General features: G+C 46.8%; 1 gene segment (V, D, J or C); it reads right to left on the minus strand.

Moving 5' to 3' along the window:
* Nucleotides 1–17,474: 17,474 nt before the first annotated feature.
* On the minus strand, nucleotides 17,475–17,954 carry LOC129400015 (immunoglobulin kappa variable 1-9-like). The segment is given in 2 exon segments: nucleotides 17,475–17,794; nucleotides 17,906–17,954. Coding segments are annotated over 2 exon segments (369 nt in total).

Here is a 17,954-nt window from a genome sequence, read left to right on the forward strand (position 1 = left end):
TTATTTCCTTCCTTCCTCCCTCCCTTCCTTCCTTCCTTCCTTCCTTCCTTCCTTCCTTCCTTCCTTCCTTCCTTCCTTCCTCCCTCTCTCCCTTCCTCCCCCTTTTTCTCTTTCTTTTCTTCTTTCTTTCTTTCTTTCTTTTTCTCTTTCTTTTCTTCTTTCTTTCTTTCTTTCTTTCTTTCTTTCTTTCTTTCTTTCTTTCTTTCTTTCTTTCTTTCTTTCTTTCTTTCTTTCTTTCTTTCTTTCCTTCTTTCCTTGTAGTTTTCTTCCAAACCCCTCATTTTCCTGGCTCTGTGTTCAGTGGTTACTCATGACAGGCCAGGGTACTATAGAACCCAGCCACATGCAAGACACCTGCCTTACCCTCTGTAGGATATCTCCGACCTGTGCATTGCTAAATATCATAGAGAACATAATTTTGTACATAGATAAATGCTAATATTAAGCCTTGTTTGAATTTATCTGGAGTCCTTTTTTCCTTTGCATCAACCCTAACTGATATTAGAACCAGGTTTCTCATCTTTAATAAACTCTATTGCTTATTAAGGATTACATCTGCAGAATGAACATGTCTGTCTTCCTGGAATGAAGATAGGGGAAGAGAATTGGGGTGTCAGGAACCTCCTTGTGACATCCCTCACAACCTTTCTGTGAAATCTCCATGTGGCTGTATCTAACACTCTCAGCAGGGAAGGCACCAGGAGGAGCAGCTGGGCCAGCCCAGCCTCACACAGCTGCTCTCTGGGGGTTTATGTTCTGGCCTGTATCAGTGTGAGAGGGTAACTCTCATGCTGTTGACAGTAATAAGTGGCAGCATCCTCAGGCTTCAGGTTGCTGATGGTGAGAGTGTAATCTGTCCCAGTTTCAATGCCACTGAACCGAGGAGGAATGCCTTGTCCTGAATTGGTTGCCAAATAGATCAGGAGCCTGGGAGCTTTCCCTGGTTTCTTCTAATACCAGGCCAACCAATTGCTAATGCTCTGAGTAGCCTTGCAAGTGATGGTGACTTTCTCTCCCAGACATGCAGACATGGATGGAGAATGGGTCACCTGAATAGCACACCTGGCACCTGGGATTGAAAATAGAAACACACATTGTTGCCATTCATCTTAGTTTAAATCATTCTCCCTGATGCCCAGGTAGTATTAGGTCCAGTAAACCCTCATTTCCCTTCTTACCCGGGAGCCAGAGCAGCAGGAAGCTGAGGAGCTGCACAGGGGCCCTCATGTCCACTCTGGGTGTGGCAGAGACTGACTCTGCAGGGGGACACAGACTATTATTGAGTGTCCAGGCATGAGCTCTGAGCACTTGCAAATGAGAGGGGGCTGGGCAGGCTGGGCAGGCAGAGTGGGGAGGGTGTGTGTGTGGACCAGCCCAGCTGCAGGGAAGTCAGGGGTGTGGGTCCCTGTGGGGAAGCAGAACTTTGCCCACAGAGAACATGCTCTTCCCTGGGCCCCAGGAGGGCCCCAGTGTGAGCACAGAAGGGCGTATCCTCTGGGACTGAGAGTCAGGACACAGCTTCTTGCTCTCTCTGCCTCCCAGATCACAGTGTCACAGTGTCACATCACAGTGTCACAGTCATGCTAAGAAACTCTGCAGAGATCTTTGACTTGACACCTGTGGCTATAATTGAGGCCATGGGTTCTCTTCCTGGCTCTGACATCCTGTCGTTCTCATTATGAGAAACTGTCATTACTCCCAGGAGGAGATGCACTGAGAAAAGAGTCGTAAATGCATGGATGTCATCATTGGTGACTAAATGACTAGATAGTTTCTGCCTTGCCAGCAGCTGATCCAGCACTATCCCTCAGTGTGCATGATTGTAGCAACACTTCCATCTTGCCCAGATGTCAGGATTTTCCTTCACACTCAGAAAGGCTTAATACAGGGGCTGGAGCGTTAGTATAGCGGGTAGGGCATTTGCCTTGCACACAGCCAACCTGGGTTCTACTCCCAGCATCCCATATGATCCCCTGAGCACCGCCAGAAGTAATTCCTGAGTGCAAAGCCAGGAGAAACCCCTGTGCATCGCCGGGTATGACGCAAAAAAAGCAAAAAAAAAAAAAAAAGAAAGGCTTAATACAGACTCATTTTCATGCACCAAGACCTCGTTAGACTGCAGTTTATGTCTTTCCCCCTGGTACCTGTGGTATTTACTCTCTTATGAGATGATCAGATGTATATGGATGGGATACAACACAGTCTAACTAGAGCAAATGCTCACATAACCTTGTGTATTTCTCCACCAATTAATTCTTCATCACAAACATCATCCAGTTTCTAAAAAACAGCGTCTCTGAGCACCCAGAGTTGGGACCTGTGACTCATTCAGGATGATAGAAGACAAGCCTTTGTAATGGCATGGGGGAGGGAATCTAGGGACATTGGTGCTGGGAAATTACACTGGTGGAGGGAACATTGTATGACTGGAACCCAATCATAAACAGTTTTGTAACATTCTATCTCACAGTGATTTAATTTTTCAAAAGCAGGAAGGTCATTGTATCATCTGCACAGTCATTGCATGACAAAACAGATCAAGTCATTAGAGAGCTCACGGCATAGAGGGACACCACTGGGGCTTGAGGCGGAGACCACCATGGGGTGTTAGAGCTGGAGAGGGGTGAAGCGTTGTCCTCCAGCAGAGACTCCCCCTCTGACTGGTTCTGGGGCAGTACTGGGTGAGGGTAGGAGACATTCCCGGTGTCTAGTGATGAGTGCCATGTCTGCACCTGCACTGCTGCTTGTTCATTCGAGGGCAAGACCCTGCATCTGGAACCCCAGAAACGTGTTCACAGCTCTGTCACCCCTCCCCACCACAGCACGTGGCATAGGGATATATGAGTCCCACCCCCATGACCTTCGGCCAAGCAGGAACCTTCCCCTTTCTGAAGAATCAAGTCCCAAGGGGTCATGGGGTTCCTATGTAGCGGCAGGTGACAGAGGAGCCCTGCAGTTGTCATGGACTCTAGAGGGAGACGGTTCCCCTCAGCACAATCTTGTGGGGTGTCTCCCAGTGGTGCTGTCAGTCAGGACGGGCCCCTGACAGGACCCCCCGCACAACGCCATTTCCCACCTCATCCCTGGCTCAGGTGAGGAGAGATCTCCTGCCCTGCTGCCATTGTTCTTTATACAACAAGGATTCTGTTCTCAATGGACCGTGGACAAGCTTTTACTGTTTTTTTTGAGGGGGGGGTTGCTTTAGGTTTTTCGGTCACACATTGCGATGTTCACAGGTTACTCCTGGATCTGTGCTCAGGAATTACTCCTGGCAATTTGGGTGATCTTATGGGATGCCAGGAATCTAACCTTGCTTGGCATCATGCAAGGCAAACTCCCTACCTTGCATGAAGGTGCTACTGCTATAGTCCACAGACAAGCTTTTACTCAATCTCTACTTTTTGCTTCCCCATGGCCACACCTACCTACAGCAACCCTACACAGGGATTCGTGGATCAGAGTTAGAAAGAGGAGTGACAAAGGACAGGAAATGGAGAAATCAGGGGTCAGGCTCTTCATGACCTGCACAATCTGTGCAGTAGGATAAACTGGGGCCTGTGAGGTCAGGACAGGGAGCTGGAGATGATACATTGGAGTGTCCACCAGGGATGCAGAGGAGAAGCCCTGGGGGTGCAGGTGGAGGAGGTGAAAGGGTCTGGGAAGGGTAGTCTGGGATGGGGGAGATGTGAGCCTGGTGTGGGGGCCATGAGAGCATCCCAGATACCACAGCAGCCCCGGCAGGAGCAGCAGGACAGGGAGGCAGGTGTCCCCTGGCTCGGAGAAGGTGTCTTTCCTGGTGGTGAGATGTCATCTCTCAGACTCACTGCCCACCCCTAGATGGGACCATGTCCAGTTGGGACTGTGAAGATGTAGATGCTGGAGTTCAGAAGAATTTCATACTAGGGGGGCCGGAGTGATGGCACAGCAGGTAGGGCATTTGCCTTGCACACGGCCAACCCGGGTTCGATCCCTGGCATCCCATATGGTCCCCCAAGCACTGCCAGGAGTAATTCCTGGGTGCAAAGCCAGGAGTGACCCCTGAGCATCGCTGGGTGTGACCCAAAAAGCAAAAAAAAAAAGAATTTTCATACTAGGATCATATTCAGGCTGACAGTGCTAGAGACTGTGACCTTCTCCTAGGACAGAGCAAGGGGGACTAGAGAGAGGACGCTCTCTAGTAAATACCATGGGCATCAAACGGGACACCCCCCAGCATCAATATCAGGCAGGCTCGACATCCAGTCTGATGATTTCTGATCAGAAATCAAAACAGATCAAGATCTTCATCCTGAAGGGGTTGGAGCAATAGCATAGCTGGTAGGGTATTTGCCTTGCACGTGGCCAACCCGCGTTGGATTCCCATCATCCCATATGGTCTCCTGAGCACCACCAGGAATAATTCCTCAGTGAAAAGCCAGGAGTAACCCCTGTGCATCACCGGGTGTGACCCAAAAAAGGAAAAAAAAAAAAAGATCTTCATCCTGAAGTCGATGTCAGACTTGCAGCCAATAAGTTGAGGATGAATCCTTTCCTCTGCAGTGGGGGCAGCAAAGACCCCCCACCTCCCTGAGGCACCCCTGTGGCTGATCCTGCACAGAGGATCCAGGGGTGTGAAACCTCACCTCAGGCTCCCTCACAGGAACACAGGATGGGGGGCTCACACCTCACATGGGATTCTCACCCTCTGGGAGGCTGGAGAGTGAAAATCAAAGTCCTGCAGGATCACTTACCCACTTCCTGTCAGCAGGAGCCCCTCCCTCCCCTTGTCCTCACAGGCCTCTCTTGGGTGGGTGCCTATGGGGAGAGGAAGGTCCCTGTGTCTCTTTATACTCCCACCTAATGCCCCGTCCTCTGACTTCGCTTTAATTGACTCTATCGATCCTTTCTTCAAAAGACTCTCAGAGCGGTATCTCTCTGCTGTGGGCACGTGCGGGGAGTTGGGGCCGGGCGGGGCGGGGGAGGGGTGGGGGGAGTGGCGCACACCAAGTCACTTCACAGCCGGGACTGGCTTTCTAGTCACAGTGATAAAGGGAGCGAAATTTCCCCCTAAAACTCAAATTATGACAGCCACTCCTAGAATTTTCCTGTCACATGCTCAGAACTCATGGTCCCTCTAGACAATGGGCCACTCTCCGTCGCTGTGCCCATCTCCCTGTGCCAGTCTTCCGAGATCCCGGAGCTCTGGTTTGGTGGCTTCGGATCTGTCTGCCATCTAGTGGTTGTTAAGTGATATAGCAACTTAAAGATTTCAGATGCTGGTCCCAGTCCTTCAAGTAGGTGCTTTTCCATCAATCACTGGGGCAAACATGTAGGAGTACAAAAATGATTCATCTCATTAATAAAATAATCAGCTCATTGGTAATAAAATATTAACAGGTGACATAAAATGTAGAATTAATGTTGGTCATAGAGTTACAAGGGATAGATTCTATAATCTGCAGAAAAAGCAAAGATGTGGTTTTGAGGGGCTGGAGCGATAGCACAGTGGGTAGGGAGTTTTCCTTAAAGGCCATTGACACCTGGTTTGATTCCCAGCATTCCATATGGTACTCCTGAGCACCGCCAGGAGTAATTCCTGAGTGCAGAACCAGTAGTAACCCCTGTGCATGGCCGGGTATGACCCAAAAAGAGAAGAAAAAAAAAAGATGTGGTTTTGAAAAGGTTTTTAAAAGGAGGAGGATGGCTGGAGTGATAGCACAGCAGGTAGAGCATTTGCCTTGTATGTAGCCAACCCGGATTTGATTCCCAGCATCCCATATTGTCCCCTGAGCACCACCAGCAGTAATTCCTGAGTGCAGAGCCAGAAGTAACCCCTGTGCATCGCCAGAAGTGTCCCAAAAAGCAGAAGGAAAGAAAGAAAGAAAGGAAGAAAGAAAGATAGAAAGAAAGAAAGAAAGAAAGAAAGAAAGAAAGAAAGAAAGAAAGAAAGAAAGAAAGAAAAGAAAGAGAGAGAGAAGAAAGAGAGAAAGAAAGAAAGAAAGAAAGAAAGAAAGAAAGAAAGAAAGAAAGAAAGAAAGAAAGAAAGAAAGAAAGAAAAAGAAAAGAGAGAAAGAAAGAGAAAGAAAAGAGAGAGAAAGAACGAGAAAGAAAGAAAGAAAGAAAGAAAGAGGGAAAGAAAGAGAGAAAGAAAGAAAGAAAGAAAAAGAGAAAGAGAGAGAGAAAGAAAGAAAGAAAGAAAGAGAGAAAGATAGAAAGAAAGAGAGAAAGAGAGAAAGAGTGAAACAAAGAAAGAGAGAAAGAAAGAAAGAAAGAAAGAAAGAAAGAAAGAAAGAAAGAAAGAAAGAAAGAAAGAAAGAGAGAAAGAGAGAAAGAAAGAGAAAGAAAGAAAGAAAGAAAGAAAGAAAGAAAGAAAGAAAGAAAGAAAGAAAGAAAGAAAGAAAGAAAGAAAGAAAGAAAGAAAGAAAGAAAGAAAGAAAGAAAGAAAGGAGGAATCTGCAGGTATGATGTCAAGGGTCAAGGTGGGTGAGTGATAGAAAGCTGAGGGTTTTGGGGGGTTTCATTCTCCAATTATCTCTCAGCCAACCCAGCCTCATCCCTCCCTCTGGAATCTTCCAGACCAGCTCGGGAGAACACAGTGGCTAGATCTCTTGGGCCATCAATTCTCTGGCACCATGTGAGACTAAGGGCACTATTTTTTTTTTAATTTTTATTTACTTATTTATTGAATCACCGTGAACTACAGTTATAAAACTTTCATGCTTGAGTTTCAGTCATACAATGATCGAACACTAAGGGTACTATTTCAATGGTCACTGACCAATAGTGTGTTTTTTGTATGGTTGGTGTCAAGGATCAAGCCCAGGACCTCACACGTGAGACCCAAGCGCTCTTACCACTGACCTACATCTCTGCTCCTAGAACTTTCTGTGAGGACAAAACTTCGATTGTGCTGTGTTAAAGCTGATGGTGGGATCAGTGCTAATCACTATACGCAAACTCAACTATGAGCAACTTTGTAAATCACGGTGCTCTAATAAAATTTAAATGAGCAGGTGAAATTGATCTTAATATTATAATTTTATTTGATATGCCCTACATATCTTAGCACAACATAAAATGAACCATTTCCTTTTGGGGGTCTCCCAAGCAGTGCTAGGAGGTGCACTGGCCACTGTATTGCCTCACTAGCCCTTATTTACACGTTTGGTAGGGGTGGCAGTGCCAGTGTTTGAACCCAGGGCCTCACACACACAGGGCGAGTGCTGTGCCACTGAGCTCCATCTCTGGTCTGTGCTTTGGAATGCAGTGGTTGCTTTACCTTGCTTGTTCACCTCATTTGGCTCTGGCTACACTTCAAGTGCTCAATTGCCAACTGTGCTAGTAACTGTTTCACTAATCAGGGCAGGACCCTGTGCTGATATGCCCAGCTAGAAGCAGGGAGGTGGCTCAAAGTGCATACAGGAGCCTGGGCTCAGTCCTCAGCACCACACGGTCTTCCTGAGCACTGGCAGAGTCTCAATGAGCAATGCCAGATGTAGCCCCCAAACCAAAACCAAACCAGAGAGATTTCACAGTGGGCAGGGAGCTTACCTTGCACGCTTCCAACTCAGATCCCTGACATCCCACATGTTCCCCCCAAGCTCTGTGTCCTTCATACCCGAGTTACATGCCTGGTCTTAGAGTGATTAAGGACATTAAGGACAGTGAGTGAGCACCTCCACATTCAATGAAGAGCAGAGGCTGGACTGTCTCAGAGCCAATCAGCAGGAACCTTAAAGCATAAACTCTGAACTCTCTCTCTCTCTCTCTCTCTCTCTCTCTCTCTCTCTCTCTCTCTCTCTTTCTCTCTCTCTCTCTCTCTTTCTCCCCCTCTCTCTGTCCTTTGCCTTTGGTGCCCTCTACAGAAACTCAAAGTCACCAGTTGGTTTACTCTATCATTTTTGGGTACAATTTCAATGTTTGGGTACATTTTTGTGTGCCTAGTTATATACTCTCAGATCTAAACTGTTTTACCAGGGGACTATGCAGACCTTGGGCTTTGTCCTAAAAGGAAAGTTTCACACAACATTGTGAAAAAAAAACCTGCTCATATTCCTAATAGGATGGTCAGCTAGTTGAGGAGAAATGACTAACAGGTGATCAGAGTTGTTTTCCTTCTTTTTATTTTTCCCTCCAGACCCCTCCACCTCACCCTGCTTCTATGACAGGCACTTCTCTCTCTCCCCTCTGACAGTTACCTTTGTAGCATTATGGTTTGCAACACAAATAGTGAAAAGTTATCGTGTATAGGTATCTCTTACTTGAGCATCACTTCCATAGCGGTGAGAGCAGGCCCATTTTTGTCCCCACTGCTATTCCTAAACAAGTGGGTAGGAGGTGGTAGAATAAAATGTCAGCCCTAGGAGGGACAGTAGCTCTCATCTGATCTGACATCCTCATTATACATATTAAGAACCTTAGCGCCTGAAGCTGGAGATAAAATTATGTGTGTGCATAATTTATCTGAGAGTCTCTTGCCCCCGACCTGGCTGTCTTCACCGAGGCCCCTCAGAGAGGTTGGGTTGAGTTTCCCTCCCCGCCCGGAGCAGAGCCCCAATGGCCAAAAATTCCGGAACCCAGCCACAGCCATGCTCAAGGCCCCTCTCCACACATTCAGATGAGCCGTACACATAAGAAACTGGGAGAGGAACCCAGGTGTGTGGAACCAGGGGCCAAGATCTCCAAGCCTGCTTGTATCAGGACTGGGCCTCTTCCACCCATATCCCCCATTTTCCAGTAGCTGGGACTGCCCCTGGCACTGTGTAATCCCACCAATGGCCAACATCCAGAGACTATAAGACCAAGCTCGCAGAAGTGACCTCTTATAGCCTAGTTCTTCCTCTCGAAAAACCTGGCAATTTACAGAGAGTTTCTTGCCTGCATGGGAGAGCCTGGCAAACTCCCCATGGTGCATTCATATGCCCAAACCAGTAACAAAGATGGCTCTCATTCCCCTGACCCTGAAAGAGCCTCCAATACAGCACCATTGGGAAGGACGAGCAAAGAGAGGTTTCTAAAATCTCAGGCCTAGGAAAAATGGAGACCTTACTTAGACTGCTCAAGAAAATCAACAATCAATGGGATAATGATGATGATAATGGTGATGGTATCCCTTCACCTGTTGTTAATACTAAGTTCTTATCCTGAATGAACAGTTCCGATTCTTATTGTTATGTTGGAGGTGACCTGAGTTGAGAAAAGTCAGGCACAAATACGCATGTACTAGGGACCGGGATGCCAGGATATGTCACCAATGTTATTTTTGGAAAGACCCAGAGATGAGGAGAGGCCTGTAAGAATACAGGCACACGCAGGTTGTATGGCAGAAAGCAGAGGGCTCCAAGTTCCTCTCTAGGGTGGCTAATCATGCCTCATTCTCCCTTGCAGGATACCCAGACCAGCTCTGAGAACCACAGTGCATGCAATATTGAGGAGCCCTCAGCACATTAGGTCTAGACCAAGACTCCTAAGGATTGTTTCTATGACTACATGAGAGACCAAAAGTAACATTTCAACCATTTCTGTTCTAAAATGCTTTCATGGTGTGTGAGGATTCAAACCCAGGACCTCAAACATGAGAAACATGTTTTCTCTGTCAGTTACATGCCTGGTCCTAGAGTGATTTTGGTCTGAGATGATGCTGTATTTCCCAATGTCTGAGTGTCTCTAAAAATGACAGTAGTGGAGAGATTAGAAAAGCAAATAGTGCAATTCAGTAGCTATTTTACATTAGAGTTTAGTATGATTTAAGACTATGCAGCCCTGTCTTTAATGCAGCCATATCCTGTCCTATACACTATTCAGCACCATACTAGACATTTCCCAGCTAACAATGTGTTTTGAGGAAAGAATAAGCTTTACCAGGAAAAACAGTCTGCCAATCATTAATCACACTTTGTGCATGCTCATGTCATTGATCTGGGTGTCAGAGACAATGTGGATAAATCACATGGTGGATAACTGTAAGCCGCCCTGATATGAGGAGCTTCCAGTTCTGAGATGGACAGCCTCTCTCTTGGGGACAGGGAGAAAGACACTGTAGGCTTCCTTGGGGTCTGCATGTTGCACTCCATTACAGAGACTGAGAAGAAACACAGTGAAACAAATGTAAACTTTGCCTCATCATTTAATATTGGCAATAAATTAAGCTGCCTGTTCCTACAAGGCTTTGCGGTTGATGAGAAATGAAGTTTTTGCTTGACATTACTGAAAATTCACTGGAAGTTTCTCTGGGAATAACATAGAGGCTGGTGTTAGTTGATTTCTATTTGACTATGTGAAATTGATAGTCGTTTTGATGTATGGTTTTGTCTTTTATACAAATACCACAACACTGTAAAACCAACAATGTGTCCATCCCACTGCCCACCTGCCACCCAGTCCAGCATGAAGGGCAGGTCCCCACATAGGGGCCTCGGTGAGTCAGTGGGAGCTGGACACAGCTCTGGGCTCAGAGTGTTATGGGGGTTCTAGAACCCTGGGATTCAGCAGGAATTGGGCAGGATCTAGAGGACAGGAAACTCTCTGGACTGAGCTTGGGGACAGTGTCCACCAGGTGACTTGTCTGTCAGGAGCAGCACGGAGGCTCAGGGTCAGCCTGCTCCTAGGGCAAAACCACCCTCAGTCCATTGCCAGCTTCCCAAGGGCCCCCAGTGAGGAAGGTCCACTTCCTGCCCCATTGTCCCCTTCTGCTACAAGGTTTTGGCTCCCAGAGGACTGTGTCTGTCCCCGTGAGCAAGTGACAGGGAAACTCCTACTCTACATTCTGCTTCCCAGAACCCCACTCATCAAGAGGGTCCTGCACAGGAATCCACAGCAAAGAGTCAGAACTAAGAGTGACTGTGGCAGGAATGATGAGAACAGAGCCCAGCTCTGAAAGCACCAGGACCCCTGTGTGAGCAAGATGAACTGGGGTCTATGAGGTCAGGACAGGGAGTCGGAGCTGACACATTGGAGTCTCCATCAGACACGCAGAGGAGAAGCCCTGGCGGTGCAGGTGGAGGAGGTGAGAGGGTCTGGGAAGAGCAGCCTGGAATGGGGGAGGTGTGAGCCTGCTGCCCGTGCCATGAGAGGGTCCCAGAGACCACAGCAGCCCAGGCAGGAAGAGCAGGACAGGGACGTGTGTCCACCGACTCACAGGAGGTGACTGTTTTCTGTCATCCTGTGACTACAGGTGTTGAGATGTCCTCGGCCAGTCCCACCATCCGACCCTGGATTATAGAGCTGTAAAGCACTTTTACTTTGTTTATTTCTGTGTTTGTTTCTTTGGGCTTCACACAGCAGTGCTCAGGGCTGATTCCTGGCTTAGAGAGACTCCCCTCGGGAATAATATGGGTCCTGTGGATCCAGCTGAAGTTGGCCACATGCAAGACCAGGGCCTTACCCACTGTACTATCTCTTCTTCATTATAGGATGCATTTTTCTATAAAAGTGTATGTACATCAAAAGCAAATTCTATTATGCTTTAAGAGTTGCTTGAAAAGATTTGTGTCAATCATCTGGTACTCAGGTAGTAACATTTCCCATACAAACATGGGCAAGGCAGGGAGGTTGTGTTTAGCTTCCCATCAGATGTCAGTTCACTAAAATTGTTCATTCACAGCAGACCCTCTTTATATCTTGTTATGACATGGCTGGCCAATCCTGTACTTCTGACCAGGCCCTAATGGGAGGTGTCTGCAGTACAGCAGAGTCTCTCCTGGTCCAGACCCACAGCTGCAGTCAACTCCCCTGAGAACCCCAATGCCTTCTCCTCACTGACTCAGAGACTCTGCTGTCTGCTCACCAGCAAAGAACACGTGTGGCCATCTGGGGCAGGCCAGGCAGGGAGGTTTATGTTCGGGGCTGTATCACTGTGAGAGGATACCATGCACCCTGACTGCAGTAGTAAATGCCAACATCCTCAGGCTCCACCCTGCTAATCTGAAGAGTGAATTTTGTCCCTGAACCACTGCCACTGAACCTGTCTGGGACCCCAGCCTGTGGCTTAGATACTTGATAGAAGAGGAGCCTTGGGGGTTGGCCTGGCTTCTGATGGAACCAGTTCAGATAGGTGATTCCTTTATTGTTTGTGATGCTCTCACTAGACGTGCAGGAGATGGAGGTTGGCTCTCCCTTGATGATGGACAGGGAGAGTGGACTCTGGGTCATCACAGTGATACTTCTGGATGCTGGAAAATTAATTTTTAAAAGTATCAGTTTACATCCAAACATAGGCTTAATTTTATTACTTTCTGTAATTATTTTTGGAAAATATTGTTTTCTGAGAATGTCATTACTTGAAAGATTTATACTCCTACACCAGAAGGATGTCACCACAGTGAAGAGAACTTAGAGGTGGGGAAACAGGCCTCTACCCTTCCCTGGGACATTCCCACTTTCCAGATCTTTCTCTCTCACACAGTCAGACACACAGACAGAACACACAAGGAGAACAGTGGGCCCCCAAACCCCTTCCTGAGCCCATTCTTTCTCCTCTCCCTGCTCCCCTTACCTGGGATGCAGAACATCAGCAGACCCAGAAACTGAGCAGGGAACCTCATTTTGACAGTTGATCTGAGAAGAACTGATAGCTGAAAGCCAGATAGAGCTGACTCTTATGTGAGACTGTCCAATACAGACCCTCCCCCAGGGACAGCATGCAAATACACAGGTGGGTGCATCAGTGTGAAAAGAACTCAAGGAAGGAGTCGCTTCTCTTGAGTAAAGTGGCGAATGTGTCTTCAAGTCTATGAAAAATAGTGGAAACATTGACTTAGCCTGGATGGTAGTGGTTAAGATGAAACACTTCTCAGTCTAACTGTGTTTCTTTTGTTCTGGTTTATGGTTTGTTTGCTTGCTTGGAGACCACACCCAGCAGTGTTCAGGGGTTGCTCTTGACTCTTCACTAAGACCTAATCCTAGCAGTACTTGGGGGACCATATGGGATGCTGCATGTAAGGCAATCGCCTTAAACACTGCACTATCACTCCAGCCCTGTCACTGTATCTCTCACAATTAGTATATTTCTGATTTATCAGGTGCTCTAGCCATGTAAATATGTGTCTAGTCAACCTCAGGCAAGCATTTGACAGAAAAATCTGTATCCCTTATAACTTCTTTTTCTTTTTTTGCTACTCTTTGGGTTATAAGCAGCAATGCTCAGGGCTGACTCCTGGCTTTGCACTCAGAAATCACTCCTCGTGGTGCTCAGGAGACCAGATGGGATGCCAGAACTTGAACCCAGGTCAGCTACATGCAAGGCAAATGTCCTCTCGTCTGTAATATGGCTCCAGCCTGACGTTTCAACATTTAGAATAGACATGGGAGAGTCAAATTTCTCTGTCTTCTGTTGTAATCAGGTTAATAGTTTCACATTGTTATAATCAAGAATTTGAATTGCATTTCCCTGGGGCCTAATGAATTGAATTTATAGTGATACATATGTTCAAGTAGTTTGACACAGAACAAAAAAAAAATCCACTTTTTCTGAAGTTGCATTTATACTCTCTTAACTGCATCCCAACGTGTCAATCTAGAACATGCAAGTTGAACTACATTTTACTATATTTTAAAAAAGAGGAGAATTATGAATGCATCAATAAGGCTCAAATTCAGATACAGCCACATATCACACTGGAGAAAATTGTCTCTCTAGAGGTCAGTGCATGGGGTGCTTTTAGCCGTAGCAGACCGTGGGTCCTGAATCCCAGGGTCTGTTAGGGATTCACCCAGAGTCTCTCAGGGGGTTCCATAACCAGCACAGATTATTGAACTTAAAATTTTAGGGTCTAAATCTTACTAACTTTCGACCTTTCCTTGGTCCCACAATATGTGGATGATGTTTCCTTTAACTATATAAGACAGTAGCTGACTATAACAAGTAGCTTAATCAGGACATGAGCATTGTCCCAACAGGTGACTCCCCTATATTGCTAGGAAAATCCCCAAATTTCATTTTTGTCTCTGTGGCTTGTGCCTCTGCTTAGGCTAGTTTGCCTGTGGGGCTGGTTTGGGGAGAGGCCTGCTAGGTTGCCTGGTGCCTGCAGTCCTGCAGCCCTGACTGTCATTTCCCACCATCAAATAGTGAAGAAAATCCCAAAAATCCTCCCCCACCCCAGGTGTGTGACAGGAGCCTTGTACCTTTGGTTTGGACCCTGTACTCTGTGTCTGGAAGTTTTGTTTTTGGTTTGCAGGATGCAGGGATGGCACCCAAGGGCATACTCTGACTTATTTTTTTCTCTCTTTTTCCCTCCCCTCCCCTTCCCTCCCCTCCCCTTCCCTCCCCTCCCCTCCTCTCCCCTCCCCTCCACTCCCCTCCACTCCCCTCCCCTCCCTCCCCTCCCCTCCCTCCCCTTCCCTCCTCTCCCCTCCCCTCCCCTTCCCTCCCCTGCCCTCCCCTCCCATCTCCTCCCTTCCCCTCCCCTTCCCTCCCCTCCCTTTCCCTTCCCTTTCTCTCCCTTTACCCTTCCCTTCCCTCCCATCCCCTTATTCGACTTCCTCTTTCCTTCCTTCCTTCCTTCCTTCCTTCCTTCCTTCCTTCCTTCCTTTCTTTCTTTCTTTCTTTCTTTCTTTCTTTCTTTCTTTCTTTCTTTCTTTCTTTCTTTCTTTCTTTCTTTCTTTCTTTCTTTCTTTCTTTCTTTCTTTCTTTCTTTCTTTCTTCATCCAAACCCACATTCTCCTGGCTCTGTGCTCAGTAATCTCCTGACAGGCCAGGGTACTATAGAGCCAGCCACATGCAAGATACCTTAACCTCTGTAGGATCTCTTTGAATCATTCACTGCTAAATATCATAGATAACATAATTTGTACATTAATAAATGTTAGTCCACCATTCTCTGTGCACTAACATACGTCTCAGAGACCTGGGCTATACAAAGACAGGATGAGAATGCTATTTGGGTCTCCCAAAGAGAAATTGAAAGAGTCATGCAAGAGTATCATGTCTCACTCAAGTGAGAGAAGGAATACAGAGTTCTGACCTCCGTTGATGATCAAGAATCAGAGACGCTGTCTCGTTTGCCAAGGATCAAAAATCAGATGGGCTGGACATGAAATACAATTCAAAAACGACCTCTGGACTACAGCTGTTACCGACTGGATTCCACCAGACGTCAACCTCGTGGCTGCCCACCTATGAGATGGTCAGAGTTCTCCGTCAAAACCCTAAATTAGTGGTTTGAGGCTCTTATTGTTCCTGAAACAAGCAGATGACACTGGACTACACTAGCATGTGACAGAGACAAATGGAGACGTTACTGGTGACTGCTAAAGCAAATCGAAGGTCAATGGGATGACAAGTGATACAAGTGAATAAATGCTAATATTAATTTTTGTTTGAAATTTCTCTGGACACCTTTTTTCCTTTGCATAAACCCAAACTGACATTAGAACCCATGTCTAATTTAATGACATTAGAACCTCATTAAAGATGAGGAACCCATTAGGTTCCTCATCTTTAATAAACTCTACTGTTATATTAAGGATCACATCAGCTGAATGAACATGTCTCTGTTCCTGGAATGAGGATAAGGGAAGAGAATTGGGGTGTTAGGAACCTCCTTGTGACATCTCTGACAACCTTCCTGTGGAATCTCCATGTGGCTGTATCTGACACTCTCAACAGTGGAGGCACCAGGAGGAGCAGGAGTGCCAACCCAGCCTCACACAGCTGATCTTTGGTTGTTTATGTCTGGCGAGTATCAGTGTGAGAGGATAACTACTATGCTGTTGACTGAAATAGGTGTCAGACTGAAGACTGAAGACTCATCTTCAGTCTGCTGATGGTGAGAGTAAAATATGTCCCAGATCTACTGCCACTCAACCAGGGAGGGACACCAGGTCCTAAATTGGTTGCCCAGTGGACCAGGAGCCTTTCCCTGGTTTCTGCTGATACCAGGCTAACCTATTGGTAATGCTCTGACTGGCCTTGCAGGTGATGGTGACTTTCTCTCCCAAAGATGCAGACATGGATGGAGGCTGGCTTATCTGAATATCACATCGGGAACCTGGGATTGAAAATAGAAACACACATTGCTGCCATTCATCTTACTTTAAAATTCAGCCACATCTCAAGGACAACAGCTGATATAGATATTCCTGTTCCCTTCAGCCAACTGTGTGTGATACACATGTTTGTGTGGATGCTACACGTGCAGATCTCTGGAAACTTCCCAGGTTTCTGCTGCTGTTGGACACGTATGGAGACTCTGCTGAGCCCCTGAGGGAAGCTGGATATTGGGCCCACAGGCTGCACCAAAACCCAGACGTGGAGATGAGCTCCAGGGTGTCCCTGTGTTGATTGTGTCCCCAAGGTCTTGCTGGTGCCATTGATGTGCTAGAGCAGGCAGGGCTGTGACACTGCACGGGCTGAGCCAAGGTCTCATCTCAGTGCCCAGGTCACAGGCACCTGTCCCTGAGCCCCCACATTCCCGTTCTCACCTGGAGCCAAAGCCCAGGGTCTGGGGGATTCAGAGGCAGTGTTCAGGGAACAGCAACATACAGAATGTGGATCTGTATGTCTGTCTTTTGAAAAAAGGTCAAAATATTTCCACCATGGTTGCTCCATATTTTATGTCCCACTCTCTGGATTCAAATGCAAGGAAAATCAATATTGTAGATAAATGGTGGGCTTTTGGCCAACAAGACTGGAAAAATATCATCAATAATATGGAGTTTCCAAAGATAGCGATTATTTCCATAGATTTCCATTCCCTCTGAAAATGTCAAGGCCTGGCTGTTCAGGGAAGCTCAAGAACTGTGATCCAGGGTATTTCCCACAAGGCCTTGGTATAAGACTTTGGGCTAAGTACAGGGTGTTGACATTTTCCTTTTCTTTATGATCCCTGACATACCTGAATTTCCTCTTCCCTCCCACACACACCTCGAAATGCTGTTTACGCCACTATACAACTTCAAGGGTATCCAGGATAGTATATCACAGTTCCTGTCGCTAAAATTATTTCATTTCCCATTAAAATTTCACTATTATAATCCCTCATTGAAGGGACTGGATTTCACTCCCCCCCACCCCCCCACCCCTGAAAAATTGTGAGAGTTTGTCCCCTGGTGAGATGCAGTCTCTCTCTATGGCCCACATCAGACAGGACATCATGACAGGGGAGGATTCATCCTGTGAGACGCCCTCAGTGTGAGGCTATGAAGCTGCTCACTTGTCCTCACAACTGGGGTGGCAATATGTGTGATTATTAAAAAATGTTTTTTGAAACATGGTTTCTAGGACTTCTAGAGTGAGCAGGTCAGTACATATGAACTCTGAATGACACTGTCACCTACTTACTTCAAGAAAATAATCTCTACAAATTCAATCAGCAGATCTGTTGTTATGGCTGTGCTTCTGAAAGGAGAGGGAGAATAATGGAGCCGAAAAAGTTTCTTCAACATGTGCCAGAATTGTCCATCACACACAGGCTAGCTGCACTGAAACACCCTCAGCTGGGAAGAAACTTGGAGGAGCAGCTGGGGCAGCCCAGCTTCACACAGCTGCTCTCTGGGGTTTATGTTCTGATCTGTATCACTGTGGGAGGATAAGAATTACTCTTTTGACAGTAATAAGTGGCAGCATCCTCAGGCTTGAGGCTGCTGATGGTGAGAGAGAAATCTGTCCCAGATCCACTGCCACTGAACCGGGAAGGGACGTCTGGTTTCAAATTGGTTGCATCATAGATCAGGAGCCTGGGAGCTTTCCCTGGTTTCTGCTGATACCAGGCAAAATATCTGCTAATGCTCTGACTGGCCTTGCAGGTGATGGTGACTTTGTCTCCCAGAGATGCAGACATGAATGGAGTCTGGGTCATCTGGATATCACATCTGGAACCTGGGTTGAAAATAGAAACACACATCATCACCACGATTCATTGTACTTTAAATTATTTTCCCTGAAGCACGGGTAGCACTAGGTCCAGTAAACCCTCATTTCCCTCCTTACCCAGGAGCCAGAGCAGCAGGAAGCTGAGGAGCTGCACAGGGGCCCTCAT

This window comes from Sorex araneus, chromosome X, assembly GCF_027595985.1.
Source record: "Sorex araneus isolate mSorAra2 chromosome X, mSorAra2.pri, whole genome shotgun sequence".
In the NCBI taxonomy this organism is placed as follows: Eukaryota; Metazoa; Chordata; class Mammalia; order Eulipotyphla; family Soricidae; genus Sorex; species Sorex araneus.